Genomic DNA, 15282 nt, shown 5'->3' on the forward strand with positions numbered 1-15282 from the left:
CCGTGGCCGCTGGGCCTGCGCGTCCGGAGCCTGTGCTCTGCGGCCGGAGAGGCCACAGCAGTGAGAGGCCCGCGTACCGCAAAAAAAAAAAGCATACCTACACAACCCATGACATATTTTCCAAAGATTATGTAAATCATACATACAGTGGTGTTTGCCTCCTGGAGGAGAGGAATGGGTGGGAAATGGGAATTAAGGGAAAAATTGAGATAGAATATGGTCTTCCACGTATCTCAGTGGTTCACAACCAGAGTCAATTTTGTCCCTCTGTCCTCCCAGGGATATTTGGTATTTGGCAATGTATGGAAACATTTTTAGTTGTCACCACTTAGGGGGGCAAGGTGCTACTGGCATCTAGTGGGCAGGAGCCAGGGATGCTGCTAAACACACACAGGACAGCTTCCACAACAAAAAAGCATCCCTTCCAGTATCACTCTGATTTTAATTGCTCAAAGATTGTGAATAGGATAAACTGATAGTAAGCCTTTAATAATTAAAGAAAAATAATTAAAAATGCCTCTCACTCCTTATCCTTTTCTCTCTTATGAGTTTCTCCTCCACATACCCATCTATTAAAATAGGAAGGGTGTCCAACTTAAGATGCACTGAGGGCTTCTACTAAACCTTCATGAATTTGGTGAAGGAGCTAAAAAGTATCCTAAGAGGGCAGCAGTTCAAAAGAACAAACTGAGCCAGAGCAGGGTCAGAAGTAGACTTTGGGATGGCAGCCACAGAGGGACAAGCTTGGGCCAAGGTGGGGGTGGGGTAGGGATTGAGCTTCAACAAGAGGTTTGGGGCTAAAGTCCTTCCTTGAAACAAGAGAGAAGGAAAGAAATGAGAACGTGACTCTTTCTGACCATTTAACAGAACTTCAAAATTCTCTGAGCAACAGAATGGGCCTAATGTGTACCAGGTGGGATTTAAATTTAAATGAAAGCAAAATTTTTCAAATACTAGAGACTGTTAAACATTGAAATTGATTGCTCTGGTTATCCTGCTCTATTGGACATTCTTATCTTTTTAAAGGGCTTGGGTATACAGTATTACCGCCTAATTTAGACTAAGGAGGAGCTTAAAGTTCTTAAGAGCTGTGATTTGTGTTTTCATGTTATTTTCCTTAAAGTTTTGGCAATTGCTATTTGATACCTTGCCCTTGGCCACTCACATCCACCGAGAGCCTTTGAGGTTAAATTATCATGAATTATTTTCAAAGATTTTTGTCACTGTTGTTGCTGATGGTAGTGGTGGTGTTTTGTTTCGTTTGTTTGTTTTTTAAGAAATGAAAGAAAAAGTTTGACAAGTCTCTGGAGAAACATAATCCTCCCCAATTTTATTCAGTTCTAGCGGTAGGACTATGAATATATTCAGATCTCAAAGCAGTCATTTTTTCTCCTCCAGATTAAAAAAAAAAAATTGAATTGAATTCTTATGAATCATCTGGACTAATATTAGTTTACTTAACTGTTTTAAAAAAAATTTTAAAGAGAAGAAAGGTAGGAAATATTGGGTACAGCTGCACATTATTCTAAGATATGTCCCCACTCCAGCCCTCCAAGAATTACATCACCCTGTATCATCCTTTGGAAACCACACTTCTGTCTCTTTAACAAGTGAAAATGAGAAGGGGGCGGGCCTCCGGAGTGGCGAAGGCTCTGATTGGTCCAGCTGGCAGGAAGTGGGCCGTGAAAGCGTCCCTTCTGTTTTTGTCCGGAGGCTGCGGGGTGAGTGGCCCGAGACCGTGCAGGGCTTAGGGACCCTGGGCTGGTAGTTACTTTGAATCGCGAGAGTGCAAACGTGGGGTGCGAAACGGGTCGCATTCTTTGCTGTGGGTTCGGGGCCCTGGCAGCCTTCTTGCGGAGGTGCCACGCCCTAGCGGCTGGGCCGCGGTGGGCCCGGGGTCCGCTCGGACCGCCAGGACCAAGCAGTGGTCCGGCAACTGGAAGGAAGGTGTTCCCGGGGCGCTGGCCGCCGCCTTTGCAACTCGGCCGAGGCCCGTATCTCAACGTAGATTTTCTTTTTCCCCTGTTCTGCAGGCTCGTTTCTGGCATCATGGCGCAAAGGGCCTTCCCGAATCCTTATGCCGATTATAACAAATCCCTGGCTGAAGGCTACTTTGATTCTGCTGGGAGGGTGAGTTTGGGAAATATCTGCCTGCACCCCTACCTCCAGCCCCGAGTGTTTGGAAAGTTCAGTTTTGCCTGAAAGAAAGGGATGAGCATCCTTTTTTAAAAAATATAATAGAGTTTCACTATAAACATACAAAATATATTTTAAATATATAAAGTATATGTGAAAATATACAATTTGCGCTCTAAAATGTTGAACTTCTGTAAGGAGGCACTGTTAATATTATCAACAATAATTAATAATTGAAAGAGTCTCAAACATTGATATCTAAATTATAAAAATTCGCGGCTCTGCAATTTTCTGTGTAATCTTGAATTTTTTGATCACTTTTGGTTTGTTTTTTAAAGAGAGGTGAGAAATCCTGATGGCATTTCACGGGTGCCGTGTTACTGTTTTATGATTGAACAGGCGTATGGACAGGGTAAGGACGAGAGTAAACCAGAATGGGGTGAAGACATCTTTAAACTGAAAGTGCTAAGAGAGATTTGGGACATAGTCCCTGAAATCTTTGTATCATTTCCACTCTTCCCAGGACATCCCCACAACTGGAAAATAAATAAATACATAAAACTGGTCAGTTTAACTGGTGAGCACCTCACAAGTCAGTGTAAGAAAGAGAACCTGGATGTGAGATACCAGAAGCCTGTGTTTTCTCATGCCTCTGCATATAGTTGTTAAGAGGGAATACAGTTCTTTTTAAGAATACCTAGTTGAGAAATCCTAAGAGTGAGTTAGGTTGGAAGAGTGATATCTTTAAATGTGCACACATTTTTTTAAAATTTTACCAGTTTATTTCTTCTAAGCTTATCAGCCATATGAAAAGCATTTTGCATGTGATGTAAGGGCCTTAGAGATTTCATATCTGCCAAGTGAACTTTCAGTGATTCTGTTGGTTCTTTCCTTAAAACACTTGTCATTTATAAATTAACTTGGGTGAGTAATGCAGGTAGGAGGAATGAAAGAGATGGCGAAGAGCTGTAAGATAGAAGGCTGCCGAAGTGTATATGGAGCTAGAATCAATCTGATTCTTTTAAGACCAGAATTGAACTCCCTAAACAAAGCCTGTAATCATTACCTTGAAGTCAGATGGCTTCCTTTTGGCTATTTGGACTTGCATTCTGCCCAGCTCTGCAGATCCTGAAGCTGAAGCATTTGTCTTGTCTTGTTGGAGGAAGACCTGCTGCTTCATGCTTACTTGGCAAAGAGAACACTTGAGGATGGATCCTAATGAAAGCAGCCTTCAATAAAATGTATCTCACTATTTAGGCTGTTTATAAAGTAAATGCTTTTTATAAATTTAACTCTGTTTCTAAGGGGGAAAAAAAATGTTCATAAATTTGAATTCTGGCCCCCAAATAATAGTGTAATTTATTGCCCAACACATGGTTTTTGGACCCATCACAGAAAGAAATTAACCTACCAGTTTTAAAATTGTTTAATGTTGAACATCAAGGATTGGACCCTGAAGATCTGTCCTCCTTAATTTGTTAATGCAAAGATTTCAATAAGGAACTGCTCTATTTCCTGGCATCTATCAGAAAAAAGCGTTTTTATACACTCTTCAAATTATTCCTAGGTTTGAATAATTTTGTGGTCTGCTACAAGCAATCAGTATTCTTAGGCAGCTCACTTCTCTTAAATGCAATTATGTGCCAAATAGAAAGTGACTTCCCTTCTTGAGGCTGAGGCATTCTCATCATTCTTGGTTGCTTACAGTAAGGCCAGGCAAGATGATGAATTATCCATGATCTATGAACAGAATATGACATGTTCTTATGTAGATGCACTCTTCTATCTAGTTGAGATTTATAGACCTTTTATATCAATACTGAAGTATATTTTACCTTACAAAATGTATTTTTAAGGCTTGTTGAAATCTTAACCCCTTGGCAGGCATTGTTAAATAAAGGGAGTGTGTCCATCAAACACTGGTTTCTTCTTCAGATAGTGAAATAATGGATCATAGTGGTGCTTAGAATAAATAACCCAGATATGGTTAATCGTCTGATTTGCCTTATCAGAGATACTCTTCAGAGTATCAGTAAACCTTAATATCTTTTATTATTATTAATAATTCTGATACCACTTTTTCTACTTTTTTCAGTTTTTAAATGCCCTTTTTAAAAAAATGAGGTTATGATGCTAACAGGGAGTAAGTTAGGTTTGTTTTTACAGTCCTTGTGTGATGAAATGTCTTGTATCCTTGTAATGTTCCCCAACATTGTTTCACAGTTTTACTGCTTTGTGAAATCCAAGTCTGGGAATCACAGCAGATTCCTAAAAATATTGAAGGATACATTAAAATGTTCTTTTAAGACACTTCATGATTCAGTGTCTACAGAACTTTCAAAATACTTTTCAGTTACTTTTAGAACAAATAACATAATTATTCGGTATGCCTCACCGTTTGTGCCACATATGTGGGCCTTTATATGGATGTCACTAACCCCACACCCCAGCCTCAGTGTGCTTTCAACCTATATCCAAATTATTACACTTTATAGACCATTGGACTGCTTAAAATAGTAAAACTATCAACATTTACATCCCTGAATGCAAACGACATGAGAGACACAATCTCATTTGATCCTCAATGCACCTTTTGAAATTGGTGGGACAGGTATTATTATCCTGACTTTACAGAGGCAACTGAAGCATAAAGGAGTTATGGGTTGAGCATGGTCACTCAGCTAATAGTGGATAAGGATGTAGCCGGGCTCATTCATTGAGCAGTATTTATGAGGCCCCAAGCCTTCTGGGCACTGTGCTGGGCATGGGTTTTTGATACTTAGTCTGATGTTCTTTCCACTCTGCTGAAGGCTCCTGATATCTGTGAGGTTTTTTTGCTTTTCTTATGCTACTTCTACAATTTTTTAAAAATGTTTATACATTTTTAATAAATGGATTTTTTATAAATGTTTATCTTCATTTTTCAAATAACAGAAGCAATTAGAATGTTTCTTTAGGGGATTAACATTGCTGCTGCTTGAATACTAAAACTCCAGTGGCTTGAAAACAGCAAACATTTATAAAATGACTTTTATTATAATAAAAAATATTGGTTTAAATAATAGATGATTCTTAGTAGGTGGAAATTACTATGATCCAGTTTATCATTGGCAGCCTTTTTTAGTATTTAACTAAAAATTTTATGTAAAACATTTAAGTTACATCAAAAATATTTCCCAACTTGAGTAAGAAAACACAGTAGTACTTTTAAGTTTTGTTAATTTGTTCTTGTTTAAGAATAAAGTAATTGTCCAGTTCTCTTAGGCAAAAAAAATGTAGCTTAAGTGGAAATGAAGTACCCTCCTATTTTTAATAGCCTATAGTCCAGGACACCCAGTGCCCCATATTTTTTGATATTTGTTTTCCCTTTAATACCTACAGCTGACTACCGAGTTCTCACAACGCCTGAACAATAAGATTCGAGAGCTTCTTCAGCAAATGGAGAGAGGCCTAAAGTCAGCAGACCCTCGGGATAGCACTGTTTACACTGGCTGGGCAGGTATGAAGTGCTGACTGTGAACTGGCATAAGCGTGGTAGAGGAGAGCTGTCTGGCTGAATGCTGCACCCTTAAATGCTTCCTGCATCTGCACAGGAGTAATTGCTTCTGGGGAGAATGCTGTGCTCTCAGCCTAACCTGGGCATCTTCTGGATCTTTAACAGTGCTCAGAATTTAGGGCAGGGTAAGCATATTCCTGTAGTTCATGCCTGACACAAATTTGGATGGCTGCCATACTTGGGAGAAAAATTGATGTTCAGCATTACATAGTTAATTCAGAGATGGAATTTCAGTGGGAAGAGTTGGGAAGATTCCCAAAATGCAGTGCATGAAACAGAGGAATTTGCCCATGGAAAATAAAACATGTCCAGAATTGTCTTTTTTTTTTTTTAACGTTACCACATAGCAGGGATCCATACAGGAACTCAGGGTAGAGGATAGATTCCGTGAACTAATCCTCCAGTATAGTTGTTGCTGGCTGGTGTACATTCACTGTTTTACTGGTCATTGAGAGGTTGAGAAAGTTTGGGAGGAAACAGTACATAAATGCCAAAAAAGTGAGAGCGAGAGAAACCAAAGAAGGAAAGTTGAATAACTGCAGCTAGCTTACTAATACAGAGAGATAGACAGCTTTCTAATCTTGAAGAAAGCACAATTTAGAGACTTAGTGTTTCCCAGTTACTCTGAAAAGCAGACAAGGAGGAATAGGTTTTCAGCTTAAGGAGTTTGGATTTGATTTTGAGGCAATGATGCTTATCATAAACATGCAGGTTCCTGGGCTTCACAGCAAGATTCTGCTTCGGTAGTCTTGAACAGGCCAGGAATCTGCAGTTTGCAAGCCTGGGTGGTCTTGATGTAGATGGTCATCTTTAGAGCATACTTTGAGAGCTTTTCTGAGAGGAATTTACTAATAGCAGTCTCTTAGCAATCCTCTCAGTTATGGCAAGTGATTTCTTACGAGGATGGGGAAGGCAGATAAAATCAGTAAAATGATAATCTCTCAGGGACGTTTACGGTCAGTATTTTATAAAATAAAAGCAATAGTGTTGGACCCTCCCTTTTATAGTTTAGTTTTATGATTTTTGTAGATTTTAGAAGCTTAACACAAGAAATGTTAAGGTGAGAATAAAATGAAAGTATTTTGCTTCAAGAGACATTATAGCAACAGCTGTCATTTATTGAGTAGCTGCTGTTTCCAATTGCTCAGTAATTGGTAGATGAATCTCATTAATGAGCATTACTGTTCTTTATTTTAAATTATGAGGATTTGAACAAAACAGGACAACTGAGACAGATGGTTAGATTTAATTCCATAACTGATTGTTAAAAGAATGACTTGAGCTTCCCTGGTGGCGCAGTGGTTGAGAGTCCGCCTGCCGATGCAGGGGACACGGGTTCGTGCCCCGGTCCAGGAGGATCCCACATGCCGCGGAGTGACTGGGCCCGTGAGCCATGGCCGCTGAGCCTGCGCGTCCAGAGCCTGTGCTCCGCAACGGGAGAGGCCACAACAGTGAGAGGCCCGCGTACCGCAAAAAAAAAAAAAAGAATGACTTAAATCTCTAACTCACCTGCTTCAGGTGAGCTTATATTATTTATTATATATTATAAGGTACCTTGCTTTAGGAGAAAAAGAAGTGGTGATCGATTTCAAGTTTGAATTGATAGTTTGGCAGTGTAAGGAAAAGCTCCTCTATTGGCAGGGCTAGTTGAGAAACAAAGTTAAAATTTACTTGGAAATAGAAAGAAAAAATGTTACTCCAAAGTAAAATGCAAGTTTGTTTAAATTTTTTTGGCACTATGGAGTTTTTGGCATCATTTTCTTTGAATTGCCCATGTCCTTCTACTTTTTATGCTTCAGTGTCTATGATACTCATTGCTGTCTCCTGAAAGCAGCTCACAGGGGCAATTGGCACACTAAGCAGTTTAGGATGTCTTCAGTTGCTGGTTAGTTCATGACGTAGCATAAAATTTTCTAGATAAATTTGCTAATGGCTTTCAAGGCAAGGTTCCTAATGTCTCCCCATCAAGCACTGTTAAAAAGCCATTGTTCCTATGTAAAATGGAGTCTCCTCCAGTGTTTTTATAAGTAAAATGCTTTCCTGTGCAGTGTTCCATCTGAATAGCATAAAACTCTGAGTTGCATGAGAAACTAAAGCTGATTCAACCGCAGAAAATCATAATACCTTTTCCTCCCATTATATTATATCTTATCAAGAATCATCTATTCATAACTGCTATTACCAAAAATACATTCACAAACATCTTAACACAATAGAAATACTTGGTGTTATGTCTCAAAGCTGTGTTTACATAATTATGTGTGACTTTGTATGTTACTTTTTGTGCCTCATTATCTTTTCTTTTTTAAATTAATTAATTATTTATTTTTGGCTGCGTTGGGTCTTCATTGCTGCGCCTGGGCTTTCTCTGTTTGCGGCGAGCAGGGGCTACTCTTTGTTGTAGTGTGTAGGCTTCTCATTGCAGTGGCTTCTCTTGTTGCGGAGCACGGGCTTCAGGCCCACAGGCTTCAGCAGTTGTGGCACACAGTCTCAGTAGTTGTGGCACACGGGCTTAGTTTCTCCGTGGCATGTGGGATCTTCCCGGACTAGGGCTCAAACCCGTGTCCCCTGCATTGGCAGGCGAATCCTTAACTTCTGCACCACCAGGGAAGTCCCTTCATTATCTTTCAAAAAGTAATAGTTTTGAGGAAAAGGGGATTATATATTTTTAACTTTGTTCACCAAATTTAGGGTCATATTTCTATAAATATTAACTTATTATTTGCTCTTGTTATTAACTTGTCCAAAATAATATTACTTTGGGAAATACTAATTGTAGAAATCCTTTAAAACTTTATTTTCTTCTTCAGCATTCATGTTTATTAAGCATTTGTTGTCAGTGTGCAATGAAAGCTTTTGCATACAACACATAGTTTATTTGAGAAACTACATGATTGTTAAAACTAGAACCTTAAATTACCATCTTATTTTGTTAAGTTTCATTCCCCAGTGGAAGTACGGTCTGATATTTGTGCTGATTCAGATAGGCTTGGTTTTGGAATAGGATTGGGTTCAGCTGCATATACCCAAAATAATCAAAATTGCAGTGACTTAAATAAGATAGAAGTTTTTTTTTTTTTTTTTTCCTCTAATGTAAAAGAAAGCCAGAGGGAGGGGCTCCAGGGCTGCTATGATGGCCTCAGGATGTCAAAAGGAACCCAGGCTCCTTTCTTTCTGCTACATCATCCCTCAGCCACTAGCTTCTAACCCTCGGCCAAATAGCGACTATATACAGCCATTACATCGGCCTTTCAAGGCTGCAGGGAGTAAAAAGAGGCAAAGATGAATGCATTTCTTCCCTTTAAAAAGACTTCCTGGAAGTCCCACCCAGCATTTCAATTCTACTTTCTTTGCATTGGCTGGAGCATAGTCACATATTCATACCCTTTAGCAAGAAAGGTTGGTGAATGTAGTCTGTTACCTGAGGTTCTGTTACTAAAGGAAAGAGGAACATGGATTTGGGGGTAAGACCTAGCAATCTCTGCTATAAGTCCTGTATAACAAGAAAAATGACCCTTTTTTGTTCCTCTGTTTGCACAGAGTATTTAGTCAGCAACACACAATTTTTTCGTCTGCCAAAGGATCTCTAGCTTCTGCCCACTTCGGGGAAATTTTTATAAGGATAAATTTACCAATGTCTATAAATATTTGAAATTTGCTAAGCAATATTATGCCTGCTCTATATTTCTAGGGAAATTGATATTTGATTTTGACTGAAAATTTCTTATTCATTTTTAAGTTCATTTGCTTATTGCAGTAAGTAATAGTCTTTTCATAAAGCCTGCCATAGAAAGGAAGTGTTATAGAAATGCCAAATCATAAATAATTCTTGAAGAGCCAAGTGTAATTTCAATTTAGAAAGGGGCTACAACAGGTTCTAAATTTGATACTGGGAAATATTATGGTTTTCTCAGCTTGATTAACAGCTCTCTGCCTCCCCTTTCTGCTTCCTCTCAAGTCTTGTTTGCTTCTTTCAGGGTATAAAGTCGTTAATTTGTTTTTTGTTTTTAGTTTTTTCTGAGATATACATTTTAAGTAATAACTAGAATTATGACTTATAACATTATACCAGAACATATAAGACTTTTAGAAATTTCATATAAGATCTGAAACATTTATATTAACATATTTCCATACAAATAACCCAAAGAAAGTTCAGTATTAGTTGTTTTTTTTGTTTGCTTTTTTATACTGCAGGTTCTTATTAGTCATCAATTTTATACACATCAGTGTATACATGTCAATCCCAATCGCCCAATTCAGCACACCCATCCCCACCCCACCGTGGTTTCCCCCCCTTGGTGTCCATACGTTTGTTCTCTACATCTGTGTCTCAACTTCTGCCCTGCAAAGGGGCTCATCTGTACCACTTTTCTAGGTTCCACATACATGCGTTAATATACGATATTTGTCTTTCCCCTTCTGACTTACTTCACTCTGTATGACAGTCTCTAGGTCCATCCACGACTCAAAAAATGACTCAGTTTTGTTCCTTTTTATGGCTGAATAATATTCCATTGTATATATGTACAACAACTTCTTTATCCATTCGTCTGTCGATGGGCATTTAGGTTGCTTCCATGGCTATTGTAAATAGTGCTGCAATGAACATTGGGGTGCATGTGTCTTTTTGAATTTTGGTTTTCTCTGGGTATATGCCCAGTAGTGGGATTGCTGGATCATATGGTAATTCTATTTTTAGTTTTTTAAGAAACCTCCATACTGTTCTCCATAGTGGCTGTATCAATTTACATTCCCACCAACAGGGCAAGAAGGTTCCCTTTTCTCCACACCCACTCCAGCATTTGTTGTTTTTAGATTTTCTGATGATGCCCATTCTAATTGGAGTGAGGTGATACCTCACTGTAGTTTTGATTTGCATTTCTCTAATAATTAGTGATGTTGAGCAGCTTTTCATGTGCTTCTTGGGCATCTGTATGTCTTCTTTGGAGAAATGTCTATTTAGATCTTCTGCCCATTTTTGGATTGGGTTATTTGTTACTTTAATATTGAGCTGCATGAGCTGTTTATATATTTTGGAGATTAATCCTTTGTCTGTTGATTCATTTGAAAATACTTGCTCCCATTCTGAGTGTTGTCTTTTCATCTTGTTTATGGTTTCCTTTGCTGTGCAAAAGCTTTGAAGTTTCATTAGGTCCCATTTGTTTATTTTTGGTTTTATTTCCATTACTCTAGGAGGTGGATCAAAAAAGATCTTGCAGTGATTTTTGTCAAAGAGTGTTCTTCCTATGTTTTCCTCTAAGAGTTTTACAGTGTCTGGCCTTACATTTAGGTCTTGAATCCATTTTGAGTTTATTTTTGTGTATGGTGTTAGGGAGTGTTCTAATTTCATTCTTTTACATGTAGCTGTCCAGTTTTCCCAGCACCACTTATGAAAGAGACTGTCTTTTCTCCATTGTATATCTTTGCCTCCTTTGTCATAGATTAGTGGACCATAGGTGCATGGGTTTATCTCTGGGCTTTCTATCTTGTTCCATTGATCTATGTTTCTGTTTTTGTGCCACTACCATATTGTCTTGATTACTGTAGCTTTGTAGTATCGTCTGAAGTCAGGGAGTCTGATTCCTATAGCTCCGTTTTTTTCCCTCAAGGCCACTTTGGCTATTCAGGGTCTTTTGTGTCTCCATACAAATTTTAAGATGATTTGTTCTAGTTCTGTAAAAAATGCCATTGGTAATTTGACAGGGATTGCATTGAATCTGTAGATTGCTTTGGGTAGTATAGTCATTTTCACAATATTGATCTTTCCAATCCAAGAACATGGTATATCTCTCCATCTGTTTGTATCATCTTTAATTTCTTTCATCAGTGTCTTATAGTTTTCTGCATACAGGTCTTTTGTCTCCCCAGGTAGGTTTTTCCTAGGTATTTTATTCTTTTTGTTGCAGTGGTAAATGGGAGTGTTTCCTTAATTTCTCTTTCAGAATTTTCATCATTAGTGTATAGGAATGCAAGAGATTTCTGTGCATTACTTTTGTATCCTGCAACTTTACCAAATTCATTGATTAGCTCTAGTAGTTTTCTGGTGGCACTTTTAGGATTCTGTATGTACAGTATCATGTCATCTGCAAACAGTGACAGTTTTACTTCTTCTTTTCCAATTTGCATTCCTTTTATTTCTTTTTCTTCTCTGATTGCTGTGGCTAGGACTTCCAAAACTATGTTGAATAATAGTGGTGAGAGTGGACATCCTTGTCTCGTTCCTGATCTTACAGGAAATGCTTTCAGTTTTTCACCATTGAGAATGATGTTTGCTGTGGGTTTGTTGTATATGGCCTTTATTGTGTTGAGGTAGGTTCCCTGTATGCCCACTTTCTGGAGAGTTTTTATCATAAATGGGTGTTGAATTTTGTCAGAAGCTTTTTCTGCATCTTTTGAGATGATCATATGGTTTTTATTCTTCAGTTTCTTAATATGGTGTTTCACATTGATTGATTTGTGTATTTTGAAGAATCCTTGCATCCCTGGAACAAATCCCACTTGATCATGGTGTATGATCCTTTTTTGGGGGGGGGTGGGTGGGTATGCGGGTCTCTCACTGTTGTGGCCCTTCCTGTTGCGGAGCACAGGCCACGGACGCGTAGGCTCAGTGGCCATGGCTCACGTGCCTAGCGGCTCCGCGGCATGTGGGATCTTCCTGGACCGGGGCACGAACCCGTATCCCCTGCATCGGCAGGCAGACTCTCAACCGCTGCGCCACCAGGGAAGCCCTGTATGATCCTTTTAATGTGCTGTTGGATTCTGTTTGCTAGTATTTTGTTGAGGATTTTTGCATCTATATTCATCAGTGATATTGGTCTGTCATTTTCTTTTTGTGTAGTATCTTTGTCTGGTTTTGGTATCAGGGTGATGTTGGCCTCATAGAATGAGTTTGGGAGTGTTCCTTCCTGTGCAATTTTTTGGAAGAGTTTGAGAAGGATGGGTGTTAGCTCTTCTCTAAATGTTTGATAGAATTCACCTCTGAAGCCATCTGGTCCTGGGCTTTTGTTTGTTGTAAGATTTTTAATCACAGTTTCAATTTCATTACTTGTGATTGGTCTGTTCATATTTTCTGTTTCTTCCTGGTTCAGTCTTGGAAGGTTATACCTTTCTAAAAATTTGTCCATTTCTTACAAGTTGTCCATTTTATTGGCATAGAGAGTTGCTTATAGTAGTCTCATGATCCTTTGTATTTCTGCAGGGTCAGTTGTTACTTCTCCTTTTTCATTTCTAATTTTATTGATTTGAGTCCTCTCCCTCTTTTTCTTGATGAGTCTGGCTGATGGTTTATCAACTTTGTTTATCTTCTCAACCAGCTTTTAGTTTTATTGATCTTTGCTATTGTTTTCTTTGTTTCTATTTCATTTATTTCTGCTCTGATCTTTATGATTTCTTTCCTTCTGCTAACTTTGTGTTTTGTTTGTTCTTCTTTCTCTAGTTCCTTTAGCTGTAAGGTTAGATTGTTTACTTGAAATTTTTCTTGTTTCTTGACGTAGGCTCTTTAGCTATAAACTACCCTCTTAGAACTGCTTTTGCTGCATCCCATAGGTATTGGATCATTGTGTTTTCATTGTCATTCGTCTCTAGGTATTTTTTGACTTCCTCTTTGATTTCTTCAGTGATCTCTTGGTTGTTTAGTAACGTATTGTTTAGCCTCCATGTGTTTGTATTTTTTACATGTTTTTCCTTGTAATTCATTTCTAGTCTCAAAGCATTGTGGTCAGAAAAGATGCTTAATATGATTTCAATTTTCTTAAATTTACTGAGGCTTGATTTGTGACCCAAGATGTGATCTATCCTGGAGAACGTTCCCTTGCGCACTTGAGAAGGAGTGTAATCTGCTGTTTGTGGATGGAATATCCTATAACTATCAATTAAATCTATCTGGTCTATTGTGTCATTTAAAGCTTCTGTTTCCTTATTTACTGTCATTTTGGATGATCTGTCCATTGGTGTAAGTGAGGTGTTAAAGTCCCCCACTATTAGTGTGTTACTGTTGATTTCCTCTTTTAGAGCTGTTAGCAGTTGCCTTATGTGTTGAGGTGCTCCTGTGTTCTGTGCATATATATTTATAATTGTTATATCATCTTCTTGGATTGATCCCTTGATCATTATGTAGTGTCCTTCCTTGTCTCTTGTAACATTCTTTATTTTAAAGTCTATTTTTTTCTGATATGAGTATAGCTACTCCAGCTTTCTCTTGATTTCCATTTGCATGGAATATGTTTTTCCATCTCCTCAATTTCAGTCTGTATGTGTCGCTAGGTCTGAAGTGGGTCTCTTGGAGACAGCATATATATGGGTCTTGTTTTTGTATCCATTCAGGAAGCCTGTGTCTTTTGGTTGGAGCATTTAATCCGTTCCCGTTTAAGGTAATGATATGTATGTTCCTGTGGCCATTTTCTTAATTGTTTTGGGTTTGTTTTTGTAGATCCTTTTCTTCTCTTGTGTTTCCCACTTAGAGAAGTTCCTTTAGCATTTGTTGTAGAGCTGGTTTGGTGGTGCTGAATTCTCTTAGCTTTTGCTTGTCTGTAAAACTTTTGATTTCTCCATATAATCTGAATGAGATCCTTGCCAGGTAGAGTAATCTTGGTTGTAAGGTCTTCCCTTTCATCACTTTAAGTATATCATGTCACTCCCTTCTGGTTGTAGAGTTTCTGCTGAGAAAGCAGCTGTTAACCTCATGGGAGTTCCCTTGTATGTTATTTTTCATTTTTCCCTTGCTGCTTTCAATAATCTTTCTTTGTCTTTAATTTTTGCCAATTTGATTACTATGTGTCTCGACATTTTTCTCCTTGGGTTTATCCTGTATGGTACTCGCTGTGCTTCCTGGACTTGGGTGGCTATTTCCTTTCCCATGTTGGGGAAGTTTTCGACTATAATCTCTTCACATATTTTCTCTGGTCCTTTCTCTCTCTCTTCTCCTTTTGGGACCCCTATAATGTGAATGTTGTGTTTAATGTTGTCCCAGAGGTCTCTTAGGCTCTCTTCATTTCTTTTCATTCTTTTTTCTTTATTCTCTTCTGCAGCAGTGAATTCCACTATTTTGTCTTCCAGGTCAGTTTTCCGTTCTTCTGCCTCAGTTATTCTGCTATTGATTCCTTCTTGTGTATTTTTTTTTTTTTTCAGTACGCGGGCCTCTCACTGTTGTGGCCTCTCCCGTTGCGGAGCACAGGCTCCGGACGCGCAGGCTCAACAGCCATGGCTCACGGGCCCAGCTGCTCCGCGGCATGTGGGATCTTCCCGGGCCAGGGCACGAACCCGTGTCCCCTGCATCGGCAGGCGGACTCTCAACCACTGAGCCACCAGGGAAGCCCCCTTCTAGTGTATTTTTCATTTCAGTTATTGTATTGTTCATCTCTGTTTGTTTGTTCTTTAATTCTTCTCCGTCGTTGTTACACATTTCTTGCATCTTCTCAATCTTTGCCTCCACTCTTTTTCTGAGGTCCTAGATCATCTTCACTATCATTATTCTGAATTCTTTTTCTGGAAGGTTGCCTATATCCACTTCATTTAGTTGTTTTTCTGGGGTTTTATCTTGTTCCTTCATCTGGTACATAGCCCTCTGCCTTGTCATCTTGTCTATGTTT

The 15282-nt window shown here is 38.7% G+C and overlaps 1 protein-coding gene across 2 annotated transcripts in view; it reads left to right on the forward strand.

Moving 5' to 3' along the window:
• Positions 1 to 1650: 1650 nt before the first annotated feature.
• Positions 1651 to 15282, forward strand: part of LANCL1 (LanC like glutathione S-transferase 1) — a 44115-nt gene continuing 30483 nt past the window's right edge. The window contains exons 1-3 of one of the 2 annotated variants that reach the window (XM_067740712.1): positions 1651 to 1721; positions 2034 to 2130; positions 5518 to 5635. In XM_067740712.1, the coding sequence (XP_067596813.1) occupies positions 2050 to 2130; positions 5518 to 5635 (199 nt within the window). In that variant the 5' untranslated portion in view covers positions 1651 to 1721; positions 2034 to 2049. The other variant, XM_067740713.1, reaches the window with a different exon arrangement.

Source organism: Pseudorca crassidens, chromosome 6, assembly GCF_039906515.1.
Source record: "Pseudorca crassidens isolate mPseCra1 chromosome 6, mPseCra1.hap1, whole genome shotgun sequence".
Taxonomy (NCBI): Eukaryota; Metazoa; Chordata; class Mammalia; order Artiodactyla; family Delphinidae; genus Pseudorca; species Pseudorca crassidens.